This window comes from Nicotiana tabacum, chromosome 9 (assembly GCF_000715075.1).
Source record: "Nicotiana tabacum cultivar K326 chromosome 9, ASM71507v2, whole genome shotgun sequence".
NCBI classification, from domain to species: Eukaryota; Viridiplantae; Streptophyta; class Magnoliopsida; order Solanales; family Solanaceae; genus Nicotiana; species Nicotiana tabacum.
The window spans coordinates 4528030-4543431 of NC_134088.1; the positions used below are offsets into that span (position 1 = coordinate 4528030).

The 15402-nt window shown below is 35.3% G+C and overlaps 1 protein-coding gene across 1 annotated transcript; it reads left to right on the forward strand.

Annotated features, from left to right (window-relative positions):
* The first annotated feature begins 2976 nt into the window (after positions 1-2976).
* Positions 2977-7451, forward strand: LOC142164155 (large ribosomal subunit protein bL35c-like). The gene is made up of 3 exons (XM_075221370.1): positions 2977-3325; positions 4071-4187; positions 7091-7451. Exons 1-3 carry the CDS (start codon positions 3050-3052, stop codon positions 7163-7165), a joined length of 468 nt encoding a protein of 155 aa, XP_075077471.1. The 5' UTR covers positions 2977-3049; the 3' UTR covers positions 7166-7451.
* Positions 7452-15402: the final 7951 nt, after the last annotated feature.

Genomic DNA, 15402 nt, shown 5'->3' on the forward strand with positions numbered 1-15402 from the left:
ATACTGACCCTCTGCATGCACATCCATCATCACGTTCAACACCACCTGCATCTTGGTTGAATATGCCAGTAGGCTCAGTAGCACGACAATGATCATCAACTCCATATTTTCTAATTGGAACACTAGATTCTCTATCTGTGTTCATCTGATCAGCTTTCCCAAACATGTTCATCAAAGTATCAAGCTTTGATCCTAGAGTTTTCTTTAAATCCTGAGAAAGCAACTAAGTTACAAAGAGAAGGACATGTTTAAAACTTAAGGACAGACAGTCCTTAAGTTTGAACTCAAAGTTCAAAACTTAAGGACATGCAATCCTTAAGTTTGAACTCCAAGTTCAAAAGTTAAGGACAAGAAGTCCTTAACTTTGAATTCCAAGTTCAAAACTTAAGGACATGATGTCCTTAAGTTTCATTTCAAAGTTCAAAAGTTAAGGACACAAAATCCTAAAGTTGAACTAACTGAAATTACCTTGATTTCGTTCTCAATCGTTTATTCTGATACAGCAATTTTCTGATTAACTCTGGTAACTTCTGCTTGCAAATCCTTCTTAAAACTCTCTGATAATCTCTGAATCAAAAAACATAATATAAAAAAAGGTGTTCGTAAGCAAGAAATAATCAAATAAAAAACTAATACTATTCAAAGGCAGAAACACATACTCTAACAATTTCCTTAAGTACGCCTTCGTCAAATTGTGTGGAAGAAGACCTTGGGCCTCGATCTTGTGAAACTGGCTCCTCCACACAAAGAGGCTCTGTATCTTCTTCTTCCACGGGAATAAAGGGTGACACCTCAATCAACTTAAACACCTATTATATAAGAAAAACTAAACATAAGTATACATAACTAAAACAAATAAACAAAAAAAGAGATAGTAATTACATTAACTTACTTTTTCATTATGGAAATATTTTCTACAAAGAGCATCAAATTGTGGAGACTTCATTTCAGAATAACATAACATTCGAGGATAACCAGCTTCTTTGAAGTTCACAAATTGTTTCTCTTGGAAAATAGGAAGTACTTCCATAATCCAGACACAAAACGCAAAAGGAAAGCCAACTAAAGTGTAGCTATCAATATCTTTTTCTTTTTCTTTCTCCTTCTCAACATCATTCTTATTTGATTTCAAGCAACTCTTCAATGATTTTAATAGCGTCTCATAAGCAAGAGAGCCCCAGTTGAAGGAAGCGCAAAGTGGATCATCGTCAATAATTTTCATTATTTACTCCGATACATTCCTATTTTTCCTCTTGCCCATCAAAACCGACTCAACAAAATAGAGTGTTGCCAACTTCAAAGCATCATCATCACTGCCAGCAAATGATGAAGTTGTACCATGTGGGCGACTAGAAATAAAACTATGCAAATCAACTAACTCAATTTTGTCCTTTCCAGGGAAATAGACTCGTAAAAGCCTATTCTCTTTCTCATTTAAACCTTTCATGTCAAGCGACAAATAAGACTTCAAACCAGTAATAATATGGAATGCATCACGAGTAAACTTAATATCGCGGTCAAATACCTTGAAGGTCATCGAATCAGGTTCATTACTAACAATTTTAGAAAGCAATACACAGTGCATAAGTTTACCCGAGAACTTCACACTTTGTAATCTGAAGAAGTTGCCAAAAATACTTTCCCTCAATTTCTTCCATTGGCTATTCGACAGAAAACTTTAATTGTTTCCTTATATTGAAAATCTCCTTTCCAATATACCAGAAAATTACGCCAACCGTCAAAATCAAACAAATGATCGCCTTCCATTATAACACTAGAAAAGAAGGAAAAACAAACAAAGATTAGGACTTAACTTAAAATTTCAAGTTTAAAAGTTAAGCAAATACAATCCTTAACTTTAAATTTTAAGTGCAAACGTTAAAGAAATGCAGTCCTTAACTTATACTTTCAATTTCCAAAGTTAAGGACACTTAGTCCTTAACTTCAAGTTTCATGTGCAAAAGTTAAGGACAATAAGTCCTTAACTTTAAATTGTAAGTGCAAAAGTTAGGGAAATACAGTCCTTAACTTATACTTTCAACATCCAAAGTTAAGGACACTTAGTCCTTAACTTCAAGTTTCATGTGCAAAAGTTAAGGACAATCAGTCCTTAACTTTAAATTGTAAGTGCAAAGGTTAAGGAAATACAGTCCTTAACTTATACTTTCAACATCCAAAGTTAAGGACACTTAGTCCTTAACTTCAAGTTTCATGTGCAAAAGTTAAGGACAATCAGTCCTTAGCTTTGAATTCCAACTACAAAATTTAATGTCGTTTCTTCCTTACATTTAATGAACACAGTTAACTGAAAATTCATAATCACAGTAAGCTTATGAATTTCTACGACTATTTTTATGAAATATACCTACATAATCAAATATATTGAATCAACCACAAACACATTTCAAATTTCACACACTAAAAATTTATCAAAAACAGAATCACACAAAATATACTACACTGAATCAACATATAATGCTAATTTTTGAAATTTCACACATACTTCACACGGCATTGAACCAACTTACACATAAAGAAAAACGAAAATGCATAAAAAAAAAACATATTACCAGTCGCGATTGACAGAAGATGACGGAGAAGATGAAAGAGCAGAAGTTTATCTGAGATTGCAGTTTGCATGCGAGGAAGATGAAGAAGCGCAAAACACGGAACCCTGAACCGCTCTCGTCTGAACTCTGAACGAATGGAAATAAGGGTTTTCGTCGATTTTGGGATTATACAAGAAATAGAGAAAGGGTAATTGTGTCTTTTCCCCCTTAGTAGTGGCTATTTTTTATAAGCATTTTAAATAGTGGATAAAAATTAAATACACCCTTATTTAGCGGCTACTACACGCCATTTTTACCCATACACCAGCCAACTAACAGTGTCAAGTGTAATTTCACAAACAAGAGGGGTCGTTTTTATCATTTCCATAAGTTAAATTGAGGTCCATAAAATTTTAGAAAATAACCACAAAGGATAGAGAGAGAGCTTTTCAATCCTCACTTTATCCATATACCAATAGCTTCAGAAAAACAAAGCTCAAATGTCACTAACAATGGCTTCTTCATCTTCAACTTCACTATTCTCCACATTTCTCAACCTTTCCCCTCAAAAAGCTACTGGTTTTACTTGCCGTACATCAGTTAAAATTCCATCAATTACCCAGAAAACTTCCCTCAATCTCAGTTCTTCACATAACATTTCAGCTTTTGCCCCAATTGTCTTTAACAAAGTCTCATTTGCTGCAACACCCACTAATGGAAATCCACAGCCGTTGACTGTAGTGTGTGCTAAAGGGTACAAAATGAAGACCCACAAAGTAAAGTTTGCATTTTAATCACTTTTTTATGTTTTTTTTTTTTTTTTGTGTGTGTATGTTGTGGAAGTTTGGTGATGAATGTGAATTGGGTGTTTGAATTTGTGATAATCTTGGAAATTTTACGCTGCAACATCCACTAATGGAAGCTGACTGCTCTTAATTGTAGCGTGTGCCAAAGGGTACAAAATGAAGACTCACAAAGTAAAGTTTGCATTTTTCTCAATATTTTTTTTATGTTTGTGTGTTTGGTTTTTATATGTAGGAGGTTTTTTGTGGTAATTGTGATTTTGGGTGCTTGAATTTGTGATAAGCTCGAAATTTTCAGGCTTCAGCAAAGTAAAGTTTCTATTTTGCTCGCTATTTTGATATTTTGTGTCTGTTGAGTTTTGATGATGAATGTGAATTGGGTGTTTGATTTTGTGATAATCTTGGAATTTTCAGGCTTCAGCAAAGTCTGCTTCTATTTTGATGTTGTGTGTGTGTGTGTTTGATTTCCATATGTGCAGAGTTTATTTGTGGTAATTTATATTTTGGGTGTTTAAATTTGTGATAATCTTGGAAACTTCAGGCTTCAGCAAAGTAAAGTTTCTATTTGCTTATAATTTTGATGTATTTGCGTGTGTGTGTCTGTTGGGGGGTGGGGGGTTGGATGGGTGGGTGGGGTGGGGGGTTGATACATGTGGAGGTTTTCTGCGGTGAATGTGATTTTGGGTGTTTGAATTTGTGATAATCTTGGAAATTTCAGGCTTCAGCGAAGAGGTTTAAGGTATCAGGTACTGGGAAGATATTGAGGAGGAGAGCTGGGAAGCAGCATTTGCTTAGGAAGAAGAATGCTAAGAGGAGAAATAGACTCTCCAAAACGGTTTGACCTCTATCTCTGTGAAAATATAAATTCTGTTGTGAATGCTTGCTTAAACTAAAAAAGATCAAATCTTGGAGCAACATTAAAGTTGTCTCCGTGGGACCTATAGGTCACGGGTTTGAGCCGTGAAAACAACCACTAATGCTTGTATTAGAGTAGACTGTCTACATCACGCCCCTTGAGGTGCGTCCCTTCTCCGGGTCCTGCGTGAACGCGGGATGCTTTGTGCATCAAGCTGCCTTTTTTATTGAAGTGGTGATTAATGAATTTGGGAAGAGACTCCATATTTTGTATTGCATCGATAAGATAATGAAAAAGAGATGCTTAAGCATGTGAAACATTCCAAGGAAATATCTCAAAAAGATTTTTATGTGCAAATATCTACTGCTAGTTTTCAGTTCCAAGCAAGGAAAATAACTTATTTATTCATGTAGTTTTTGGTTAAGCATTGCTCAATATTGTATCAAAAGAATACTAATGCAAACCACGCTATAGCAAATGTTGTTATTCTACTAGACGGTAGTGAAGAGAGAATATTTTATTTATCTCCATAGCTGGTTCATTTGGATTAAAGGAACTGTGGTCTCTCTATGAATATTTACTGCGTAAGGTTTAACAACAACAACAACTACGCCTTAATCCAAACAAGTTGGGGTCGGTAGATATTCACTTCTTCCTTTAAGCTAAACTCAATATAATCATCGTACTTACCTCGTAAGGTATGCGGGTTGAAAATCCTTTGGAGCTATTCTTAATAATTCAACCTATCTTGTCGTGTATTAGATAAGCTACACCCCTCCCTATTCTTCTTCTCTCCCTGGCGGTGTAGTATGCCATACTTAAAAAGATGCCCTTCACTTACTTGTGTGAGCTCCCTGCCAGCTCATGCTCCTTATCAACAACCAGGAGGTTGATGCTCCATTGACGTCCATCAATAGAAGGAGAATGCTACTTCCCTAAATCAAGGGATGGCGTGCTTTCAATTCCATACAGCTACCTCCACGCTCTTCCACTGCCTGAATTACCAGCACAGTCTTGCTTGTTTTGTTCAACTCAAATCTCTATTATAGCGCTTTCTCAACTCTCTCTAAACTTATATAATGAATGTGATGAACATGTATTGGCTTTGATAACAGTAACTATACCCTCGAAAGCATGTAGACAGAAGGCCCTTTTTTCTGACTAGGGTTTAGGACTATGCCCTTGCTTTCCGATATTCATAAAAAGGCCTAGGTATTTTGGCTAGCCACCAGTTGACATGATTAGTTGACTATCCTTGTGTATACAATAAAGACAAGTGTCAGAATCCCAAGCGAGTTGGAGTTTGTTGTGGGAATCTTCACTATCCCTTATGCTTCTTTGAACCCGTTTCATCTATTTTTATGGATCTGCGAAATAAAAATGTCCATGACTACGAAGTTAGAATGTCACTTGCACAGTTTTTAGATAAGAGATATTTGAATAATTCTTAACAGTTCATAGATTCATTCCATGATTGCACAATATTTGGTCCAGTTCCTGTAGTGTGCTTGACATGTAAAGTACAAGTTTATTATTTATAACAGCCATGTTCTCCAAAACATGCCCTGTATGCTTTTCTATTCCAACACAATGGTCCAAGTATGCTTCTGCCATAGGTGTAATCTAGATGATATTTGTGCTAATAGCCGAGGATCTACCGAAACAACCTCTCTTCCTTCATAACGTAGGGGTAAGGTCTGTGTATACATTACCCTCCACAGACTCCACGTGTGGGATTGCACTGGATTTTTGTTGTTTGTTGTTGTAGGCTTGCACAAATACACAGAGGTACCGAAAGAGTTGGAGATTATGATTATAAACCATTATTGTATGCACTAGACCTTTTCTAGATGTCTTAGAGTCAGATGTAATTTCGAGAGTAAGATTTTCCAAGTGTTTGGTGACAGGTTCCGGTAATGCAACTTCCCTTCTTCTGCATGCCATCTTGCTCTATAATATTATCGATGCGAATGAATGACAGTACACTTGAGGATACATTAGTTGCAAATTCATATTTAGCGAAATTGTGAGAGCCACTTTTTGGCGTTGAGGAGATTGACTATATGCAATATGCAAATAGTCTCTGGTTCTGACCATCTTCCTCTCAACTTTTACGACCGTTCAAAGTGATTAAATCTGCTTTGAACCCTTAATAAGTCATCGTGTTGGTGATATTTTATTAATACGGCTTGCACATTTTCTTACCCTCCCTCCACTTTCTAGTACCTTCCCTATCCTCTTTAACCTTTTGAGTCTGGAATTTCCTCCATCGAAGATGTTTACTTTTGTTTAATATTATGACCTCTTTTCTTGTACCGCGAGAAATCTTGCTATAGATGCTTCTTGGCCACAAATTGAAACATGAAAAATACTCAGCATCTAAATCTAGCTCCCTTGAATCTTCTTATCACGTATCTTTTTGTTACATTTTTTCCTTTTTGGTGTGCATTTGCTTTTTCGTGATAGATTTTTCTTTGAGCAATAGTACTTTTTTCTAACACTTGGTTGAGTTCAGCAACTAGCCGATTGACCTCTTATATGTGTTCCGTGTTGCCTTTGTAACACTAATGGCATCACATACTCTTTGAGTAAGCAAGATCAACCATACATTTGATTTCTCTGGAAATTTGGAAGGCTATATTCTTAGTGCAGGATAAAATGAGCGCTGGTTTAAGAAATTTGGAAGGCTATATTCTTAGTGCAGGATAAAATGAGTGCTGGTTTAACGGTATCACATAAATAGAACGAACTTACGCCAAAAACGTAGAGAAGGAAACACGTCTATTTTCTGGCTCGTGAAACTCTCTAACTTCCGCTGTAAGATATGCAGTATGCTTTCCTCAAAGTTGGATGACTCATAATCTTGATGTTTGTGGATACAGGTACAAGTTGATCGCAGCGACTACAACAATGTAATTGGTGCATTGCCATATCTGAAGGTAAACCGAGCCAATTAAGGTCAAGATGCAGTTAGATACAGACTCTTCATCAAGTTGCAGAGCTCGACGGGGTTCTCTCTTTTTGTATAGAGGATGAAGAAAACACCATTTCTTGATTACCCCTTCCAACTTTAATCCATCTGAAATTCTTGTACTTATGATTTTTCATATCATTTTGACTTGTTAAGCACCAGTAAGTTCTGTTTCTTTTTCCCTTTGTAACTTTGTAGAAACTCTTCAGCATCAACTTTGTAAGTTTTTTGTGCAAGTGAGCTTCTATTTTCTTAACTTGCTTTGTTTGATAGACAATATGATTGTGCAAGATATATTACTATAAAGATAAAGGATTTTAGTTATATTTGGCCTCATCGCTTTGGTCTAATGTAAGAGCGTAGCACGTGATATGTGGGGTTAGGGATTTCTCAGTATTAAAAAAAGTTATATTCACTGAAAATGTAACTTTTACAGTATCAGTTTATTTTAACATGTGACAATAGTGGAGTTACTATTTTTACCAGGTTATTGATTAATAATTTTAAAGGTGTGATAAAAAAAATTTCGAGATTCGATGATGATTTAGTAATCGATGCATGTGAGCTCCTTTCTCACGACGAGAGAAGAGCAAAGACGTTTCTCAAATTCGATAAGAACATAGTTGGTGCACCTTGATTAAGCTTCATTTGGTAAAATAAGATTTGAACCAAATGTGATGTCCTTTATGAATTTACTAATCTCTTTCGAGATAAAGGTTCTTACAGAGGTGAAGGCACCCATCTCACAACCCTCTATTGTGTATGAAGTTTATGGTTTCCGTTGGTGTAAATCCAATCACAGATGATAAGAAATTCTCCATTGGTAACAAATGGTTATCCATTAAGCGGAGGAAATCTTATTTAAAAAGCATAAAACATAAAGCTCCATAAGAACCATAAATAGAAACACGTGAAATATTAGCAGAAATAGAGATTTTAGGCGCAATAAAATAAAAACATCAATAAAAACCAAAAACAAAACTTTTTTCTACGATCAAATAAAAAAATAAAGAATCGAATTCAAGAAGCAAAGGGGGAACGTGCAACGGTTGGATTCAGCACGCTCTTAGAATAGCTGTGGAAATCCGAACGCCTATCCCAACACGGAGAGCTTATCCACTACATCTACATAAGGAATAGTCTAGTCCAATATTTCTTGTCCTTAAAATATCATATATGCACCGCTGCTGATCCTTTCTAAATCCAGCTTCAACCGAGCATACGTCTGCCGCGGGAACAGGAAGAACGGAAATTTACTTTTATGTTGAAGTCTTGCTATCCTTACCTTCTAACCAATCGGCCAATCACGCTATCCTTACCTTTCAACCAACCCCTTCGATTCAGTTTCTGCAGCAGTATATAATCTCGGACCCGATGGATGCCTACAGAAAAATTTGTTTTCCAGCAGTGATGGCAAGAATCCGCGAAATAATGTTCTTTCTCCTTTTTGTGTTCTTTCTGAATGGAGCTACGCGAGGGAAAGCTCAGCTTTCTACTCTGCCGCAAAAGGGGGCCGCTTTCTTCCCCCCCAAAATGCCAGTTCCGCCATCAGGACGCAACTTCCACTCTTTTTGTCACTTTTTCCATTCTCGTTTACTTTACGAAGCGAGGGAGATCAAAAGGTATGCCAATTTTCTCGAGGAGAGGAATTACTAGCTCGCAGGCTTCAAAATGATAACCTCCTTCCTTGCCCTCGAACCTACTTATGACCAACCTTTCCTTCAGTAATCTTACAACGAACAGGAGTTTTTCCATTGTAAATTCGTACGGAGCAATCAACGAATTCCGGCGAAATAGAAGATCTACGTGACCAAATTTTCCTGTTAAAAAGAGGATCTCTCTTCTTCTTCATTCTCAAGAGGAATGCATCAACAAAACTTCCCTTCCATATAGATCGTCGTGGCATGAACTAATTTCTTCGCTTCGATTCCGCCCCTAAAGCTAGCTCCTACTCCTCCTCCTTCTCCTTTAGGATAGGATCCTCCTTGGTCCTTTTTACATAACACTCTCGGCCGCCCAAGAGGACTGGCTATCTTTCTCTTTATACGCAATATCTTGAAAGGCAAAGAAAAACATCTACCTTGGCAACGTCAGTCATTAAGAACTTTATTTTTTTTTTATATAATAGTAGATAGAAACAACGCTTGTAAGGAGTCCTATAAAAACCAAGAAATATAGGCCTGCCTGCCATCTACACCAGAATAAATAGAGTTTTCCGAAAAAACCTGCTAGTGGAGGAAGACCCCCTAGGGATAAGAGACATAGGGCTAGAGAGAGAGCCAAAAAAGGATCTTTTGTGTATAATCCTGCATAATCTCGAATGTTATCAGTTCCGGTACGTAGACCAAATAATACAATGCAAGCAAAAGCTCCTAGATTCATGGAGATATAGAACCCCTCACCCTTTTTTAAAAGGTTAAATTCATCAAGCACTGCATAAATGGTAATCTTCCTATTAATGATTGTGACAGCTTTTATAGGATATGTACTACCTTGGGGTCAGATGAGCTTTTGGGGAGCTACAGTAATTACAAGTGCTATGGTTCCCTTCCCGCAATGCGAATCTATATCTCTTTGCGGCTACAGCCTATTCTAATAGGACCCATATTCAATCTCTTAAGTGACTTCTGAACACTAGCTAGCTCTGGACCTACCTATATTAGCCATGAGCGATCACCAAGCGGCAAGCTCCCAGAGCTTTTTTCACTTGTTTCAGCACTATATTGTGCTCTAAAGGGATTCCGTGGCAGTGCCTGTGATACCTTTTTATTCATTCGTCACACATCTGGTAGTCGCCTCCGATGATTGGTTTGTCAACCACGCTTTCTCTCCCTCAAAACAATGCTCTGAACACGAAAGTGTGCAGTTCCGCCCCCTTCTCCCATGCTGAGTCACAGGCAGCGCCTCGGAAAGCACGGACGAGCCACATGCAGGGAAACTTGCACGTGTGGTTCTGGCCGGGGACCCCGGTATACTGTACTAATATGTGTAGGTTCCCGTAATTCGAGTGAGATTGTCATGGCGCAAAAGCAGATATGGTCCGGTATTCCCTTGTTCCCTGTATTGGTTATGTTCTTTATATCTCGCTTATTTGAAACAAAGTACAGAGGGCCGCTACTCCTTCAGAAACCGGGAATCCGCAAGGAAGGATAGGACACAGAATAAAGACCTAAAGTTGTTCGTCCCGCACTGAAAGCAATTAAGAAAATAAAAAGGAGCCCATTCATTGTTGCCGATATAGAGGCTGCTCTCCACGACGATGTTCATGTTCCTTGCGCAGTGGGGTTCCGTCAAGCCTGTACGAGTAGTGAAGAAGTATAGAGCAGCGCCTCTTAGTCTTTTATTTTAGCCTGCCTTGTGAAGATCTCTCGGGTGTCTACGGCAGATCCGATCAGTCTCGTGATGAAGAGAAGTCTTTTTGAGATAAAAATTTATGAATTTACATGTGGACTAATCCTTTTAAAGTCAAATACTGCTGCAACATTACTCAAATATGTTGTAACAGCTCTTGGGAATTGGCGGTCTCTAGCAAATAAATATACACAGACAATCCAACGAAATTCGTCTTTTTATTTTTGGTTTAATTCTTTTTGATTCGATTAATAAATTTAGTATGCAATATACATATGTTTCCAATATCTCTCTTCATTTTTTTTTGGTTTAACTGATCCGCGCATCGCGCGAGTAAGTATACTAGTTATTTTTAAAAGTGATATGATGTAAATATTTTTTTGCACCGTTAGTACATAAAACTAAAACTGGATACATAAATTGTCGTATAGTGAAACAAACTGTACGTCTGTAACATTTGTGGTATTACGTTTGCTTGGCATGTAATTTTATACATATCTCACTTAGCAACAAAGATTAATTTTTTTTATTTATAGATTTATGTTTGCATTCAGCCAGAAAAATAGTTAATTCAACACATGTCTAGAGATATAGCGTGTAATAAATAGAGGTTCAGCATTCTTTGATTAGTGAATAACTATAGATATCCCTAATGATATAGGATTACTCAAAATTTAATTTATAATGAGGTATCACTAAAACATATAAAATTTAGGAGGAAATGGTTCTCTTGACCAATTTATTATGCACCATCTTTTACTTTTTTTTAAAAAAATAATTGTGAATTAATAGTTTTTGCTTACACGTTTTATTATATTAAAAAATACACTAAATATTTCGTATTCACTACGGTTTTAGCAATAATACTTTTATCCACCCTTCTGAAATCTGAATTGCTCAGATTTAGGCTCCGTTTGTCCATAATTTTTTTTTTCCTTTTTTCAATTTCTTTTTTTAAAAATGTGTTTGTTCATGAAATTTTGAAAGTTTTTATTAAAATTTCAAAAATAAAGTTTTCAAAAACTACTTTTCCAAAATTTTCAGAATCTTTTTTTCCCCACTTAGAAAACTGCAACATTTTTTTCCCAAGTGAAATGCATGTCCAAATATAATTTCAAATTCCAAATATTATTTTTCAACTTAACTCTAAATATTACTTTTTTTTTTCAAAAATTACAATTTTTATGTCCAAGAACGCCTACTTATTTTTTATTTTTTTTATTTTTAATAGCAGTTGCTTCAACAATCATGACATGACCTACACTCTGAATGAAAATGACATAGACAATCATTTTTGGGGGTTAACATAATCTTTTTCTTAATTTTTAAACTTTTTGGTATGCTACGTCATATTCCATATTATCCAAATGCTTACGTTAAATAATGCTTTTTTGACAGTATGACTCCTATGTATTATTTAATTTTATTGACCCCCATATAATATTTTTTTTGAGAAAGAAAGGAGAATCTATTCATCCCATTAGTTGAAGGTGTGTGACTTTCAAATTGAAAAAAAAAAATTAAAAATAATAACAATAATACAGAAAGGATCACTAACTATGAACTTATCCAGAAAATTAAGTAAAGAAAAAAAGAATAAAAATTAGGAAAAAGTTACACATTTTTAATGATAATTGCTTATATACTAACCGAAATTACTTACTTTTATCTACAACACTTTAAGTAAGTCCATAAGCTAGAACACATACTTCGGGTTCGATCAAATCATGTAGCTTTAATCCAAACGTTATAATTGTTTTAAGAAATTTATTAAATATATATAAATTATTAATTTAGAACCTAATAACTTAAAGAGAAATTTTCATAAACCACTATTGCTTAATTAAAGCCTAATAATTATAGTTTGCCTAATTTTCATAATTAGCTACTATTTAATTGTTACTAACTTGTATCACTTGTATTCAAATGTGCAACGAATACATTCGTCTAACGAAACAACTAAGGCGAAATCTATAAATACAGAAAAATAAAATGTTCTTGTTGAGAGTCAAACTCAAGACGTCCACTAACTAAGCAGACGCTCTAATCAATTGAGCCACGAGAGATTGTTGCTCTCTTGTTTCAGTTCAAAATAATTAATCTCTTATTTTATTGATTTGCTATAATATTCAAATATACCTATGAATGGTAACTTTGCTGAAAGTATAGCTACGAATAATGAATACAGTGTAAATATTTGACGTGTCGCGTAATTTTCCCTAACTTAAACATACTAGAATCCAAAATCTATAAACTTCAAATTCTGTATATTTCGAGTAAAATCGATAAATTGCACGTGTCATTATATATTTCGAGAAAAAGTTCATTTGTTTATTTTTATTATAATTTAAAACCATTATATTTCATATTGAATTGCACGTGTCATTATATATTTCGAGAAAAAGTTCATTTGTTTATTTTTATTATAATTTAAAACCATTATATTTCATATTGAAGCATCATCAAGAGTCAATTTTTCCTTAAAATAAAGGTAAGATTGCTATAGAGTGTAGAGTGCAAATTTAGTCAATTTTAAATAATACACAAATTTGACGATTTTAAAGTTTTTTCTTTTTTAAATGAATAAAGTAGAAGAGAAAACCAAGTAAGAGAAGTAACTCCAGCATCGAATGACACGTGTCACCTCCCACCAACCATTACCCGTCTGATGTAAAGAATCTGGACCCCACTTCCTATATCCAACTTCTAAGCCTACCTGTCACGTGCATATTTAATTCTATAGCAAATTACAAGATTGCCCATTAATAATTTACAAAGCGGGTTTTAATTTATATCCTTCACATTGTTTTTAAATTTCTAAAACAAATTCTTTCATTTAATACAGTTCAAATTATTTGCCTATAATATCTTATACACCCTTTAAAAAAAGATCTTTAATGGGTTTATTCATAAGTATATTTTTCTATTAACTTTCATAGTTCCTAAAATATCTCACTTTATTAATATTTCACTAATGATATTGAGAAAAAAAAATACAAAAATAGCAATAAATAAAAAGTTTATAAATATTTAAGAACAAATTTAGAATGTCTAGGGCTATCCATGATAATTTATAATTATATGATAATACATTAATGCAAGTATACAAATTAATTAGTCATATTTAATAACAAATAGCCTATTTGACAAAGCTTCTGTTTGGCCAAGCTTTTAGCCGGAAAAAATTACTTTTGAGTAGAAGCAGAAGCTGATTTTGAGAAGTAGAAAAAGTAATTTCTTCCCAAAAGAACTTTTTTGAAAAGCACTTTCGAGAAAAGTATACTTAAAAGTATTTTTAAAAACTTAGCCAAATACTAATTATTGCTCAAAAGTACTTTTTAAATTAATTATATAAACACAAATTGCTTCTCATCAAAAGTATTTTTTTGAAAAACACTTTTCAAAATATACTGATTTTAGAAATTTGGTCAAACAAGCTGAAAGTATAAAAATGTATTTTATGTTACAATACTCAATTAAAAAATCAAAAGAAAATTACTATCAATCATGGATAAAATGCATAGTAGAATTGCCTAAAATACTTTTACATGAAGTGCAATAATTACGAAAATTTATAGTATGAAAATCAGAAAATAACTTACCAACAAAAAAATCAGAAAATATGACCTCGAGTTCCTGACCCTAAGCAAGCATCACCCAATAATCAAAGAATGGGTTAGAGAGAGAAACTCTCCCTTCTCACTACAATCCCAACCTCTTTTAGCATGACAACACACGAATCACTAAGAACATTAGAATACAATTCAGAAAACTTAGAGATCCAGCCAATAAATCATGACCTTCCTGAACTTCAACCAATGCATGTTGATGATTCACCTACCCACCAATACTTTCTTCCTATGCTGACAACAAAAACAACAACAACAATAACCCAGTATAATCCCACTTAGTGGGGTCTTGGGAGGGTAGTGTGTACGCAGACCTTACCCCTACCCTAGGGTAGAGAGACTGTTTCCAAATAAACCCCCGACATCCTTCCCTCCAAGAACTTCCCACCTTGCTCTTGGGGAGACTCGAACTCACAACCTCTCGGTTGGAAGTGGGGGTTGCTTACCATCCGATGATGAGCTCAGCCCCACTATCCACAATTCAATCCCTCTTACCAGCTCTGACAAAGAAAGAATATACTCTCCCTAGCAATTCTCCATTATAGTTAAAGTGTTTGGACGCAAGGTAGGTCACCTTATACTCAGGCAAAAACTTCAGGAACTATGGAAGCCATCGGTGCCTCTATCCCTAATTAACTTAGGTAATGAGTTCTTTCTGATCAAATATCAACAAGAACATAATATGAACAAAGCTCTTCATGAAGGCCCATGGTTCGTATTAAACCATTTCTTATCTGTCCGACAATGGGAACCCAAATTCCTAGCATCCAACACTAAACTCACCTTCACTGCTATAATGAGTAGACTCCCTGAATTACCCACGGAATTTTACGACTTATCTATCCTCCAAAGAGTGGGCAACAAAATAGGCAAACTACTTAAAGTAGACTTCCTCTACCTTAAGGGGACGATATGCACGTATTTGCATTGAAGTGCCACTTGAGAAGCCATTACTCTCACATGTATTCATAGCGATGCATAGACAACAAATCCTTTACGAAGGTCTGAACATGCTATGCATCACCTGCGGAAGACTGGGTCACTCCTCTAAGCAATGTCCATATTTCATCACACCACCACTCAATCCCTCAACTACAAATGAATCCTCCCCAAACAAGGAAACTACTAATCAACTTTCATCTAAATGGCAAACGGTCACCTTTCCACGCAGAAGTAATCCTAGAATTGGAGCTAACAGGCAACTACAACTACACGAGGTACTACCAACCAAAGGCCACCCATG

Excerpts from the sequence above, each read along its gene's own strand:
- LOC142164155 (XM_075221370.1), top strand. The coding sequence starts at position 3,050 with ATGTCACTAACAATGGCTTCTTCATCTTCAACTTCACTATTCTCCACA. Across the intron at positions 3,326-4,070 it reads ACAAAATGAAGACCCACAAA|GCTTCAGCGAAGAGGTTTAA; the intron begins GTAAAGTTTGCA and ends TGGAAATTTCAG. Across the intron at positions 4,188-7,090 it reads GAAATAGACTCTCCAAAACG|GTACAAGTTGATCGCAGCGA; the intron begins GTTTGACCTCTA and ends TTGTGGATACAG.